The 1,544-nt window shown below is 27.8% G+C and overlaps 1 protein-coding gene across 1 annotated transcript in view; it reads left to right on the forward strand.

Annotated features, from left to right (window-relative positions):
* The window catches only part of DMXL1 (Dmx like 1), a gene marked incomplete at its 5' end in the record, with an annotated part of 122,867 nt that overhangs the window by 22,746 nt on the left and 98,577 nt on the right, over positions 1-1,544 (forward strand). The window contains 1 exon segment of the mRNA XM_019628410.1: positions 846-953. Coding sequence (XP_019483955.1) covers positions 846-953 — 108 coding nt within the window.

The following is a 1,544-nucleotide window of genomic DNA, read 5'->3' on the forward strand; positions in this document are numbered from 1 at the left end:
GTTCAATTCAGATGAGGCTGTAAATCAGCACCTTGTTCAGTTTTTCACAAAGACTGGTCCTTCTATGAACAAGGAATTATGAAGCTCATTGAAAGATAGCAAAAGGTTATCAAACAAAATGGGCAATATATCATTGATTGATCTTTGTTCTTTATATAAATAAATGAGTTTTGAAAAACAGACAAAATACGTCATGACTTTTCTGACAACCCAATAGATCAGTAGACTACACCCCTTAAGCTTTGCTTGAAAGGAAAATATGGGGTAAATTTAAGAAAAAGATTAAAAATATAAGAAAAGATATTATAATTCATGACACTTTTACTTTGAGAAGTAATACTAGTAGATACTATTTTTAATGTAAATATATTATAGGTGTTTTATGTTTTTAATTGTTTAAAGTAAAAATCAGGCCTTCTCACCATATAACTATTTCAGTGTTAGCTGCAGATTATTGGGAATGGGTATATGACTTGAATCAATTGGGAAATAAACAACAGAGAAAGTTAAACTACTATTTAAAAATTCAGTCATATTTAATTTAAATAAGATTCAGATCAGAGGAGGTCTGATTATAAAAAATGCACAGACACTGAGTCAATTCATTCTCTCTTTTATTATTTTTCAAATTATGTAACTATACTACATCTTTCTGTAATGTATACTTGTGTAAAAAAATATTGGAAACATTTAGGCTGGTCACTTTTTTTAGTTTCAGAATGTTTTGCCTCTATTTGGTGCTGTGACATGTTGCTTGCCAGAAGTATTAGCATTTATTTGTGTTTTGCTGATGAAATGTTTTTTACAAATAAAAAATAAGTCAGTACCACTTTTCTGTTTTATAGGTGGAGAAACTCTTGATGAATGTGGATTAAAATTTCTTTTGGCAGTTCGACTTCATACTTTTCTTACCACTTCTCTTCCAGCTTATCGAGCTCAACTCCTTCATCAAGGTAATTTTGGTAGTAATCTGTTAAAAGGAAGTAAGTCTAGTAAAAGAAGAAAGGCTTGAGACTTTTAAGTTTGTTTTTGCTCAGATATAATGATGACAAATTTGACACATTCTGAATTTTCCTTAGTTTATTTTTTTCAAAATGTTTATTTCCATTTAATTTTCTTTGCTTAGAATATTGGAATTTTTTTGGTAGATGAAAAGAGTTAATGAAGAAAGAGAAATATTTAGCAATTGGGCAATTGGATATTCTGTTATGTTTCAAATTCATCACACATTAAAGGGCAGTTAGTATCATTTCATTCTCTTTAATTTCTTCTTTAGATTTTCTTTTTTCTCCTTTTTGACATTTATCTAAATTCAGCTTTTTCTCTAAAATTTGAATAACATTTTTGTTGTAGAAAAACATATATACTGTATATGCAATTTTTAATTCTTTTACAAAAAAAAGGTACTCCCAAAACTACCGTTAACATTAACATGTATTTTATTTATTTATTTATTTATTTTAAACTAGAAACTGTTTTTTAACGAATTACAAACTAAATTACAAATAATGTTAATAGCAAGAACACTCAAAGGCAAGAAGTGG

This window comes from Hipposideros armiger, unplaced genomic scaffold (assembly GCF_001890085.2).
Source record: "Hipposideros armiger isolate ML-2016 unplaced genomic scaffold, ASM189008v1 scaffold_787, whole genome shotgun sequence".
NCBI classification, from domain to species: domain Eukaryota; kingdom Metazoa; phylum Chordata; class Mammalia; order Chiroptera; family Hipposideridae; genus Hipposideros; species Hipposideros armiger.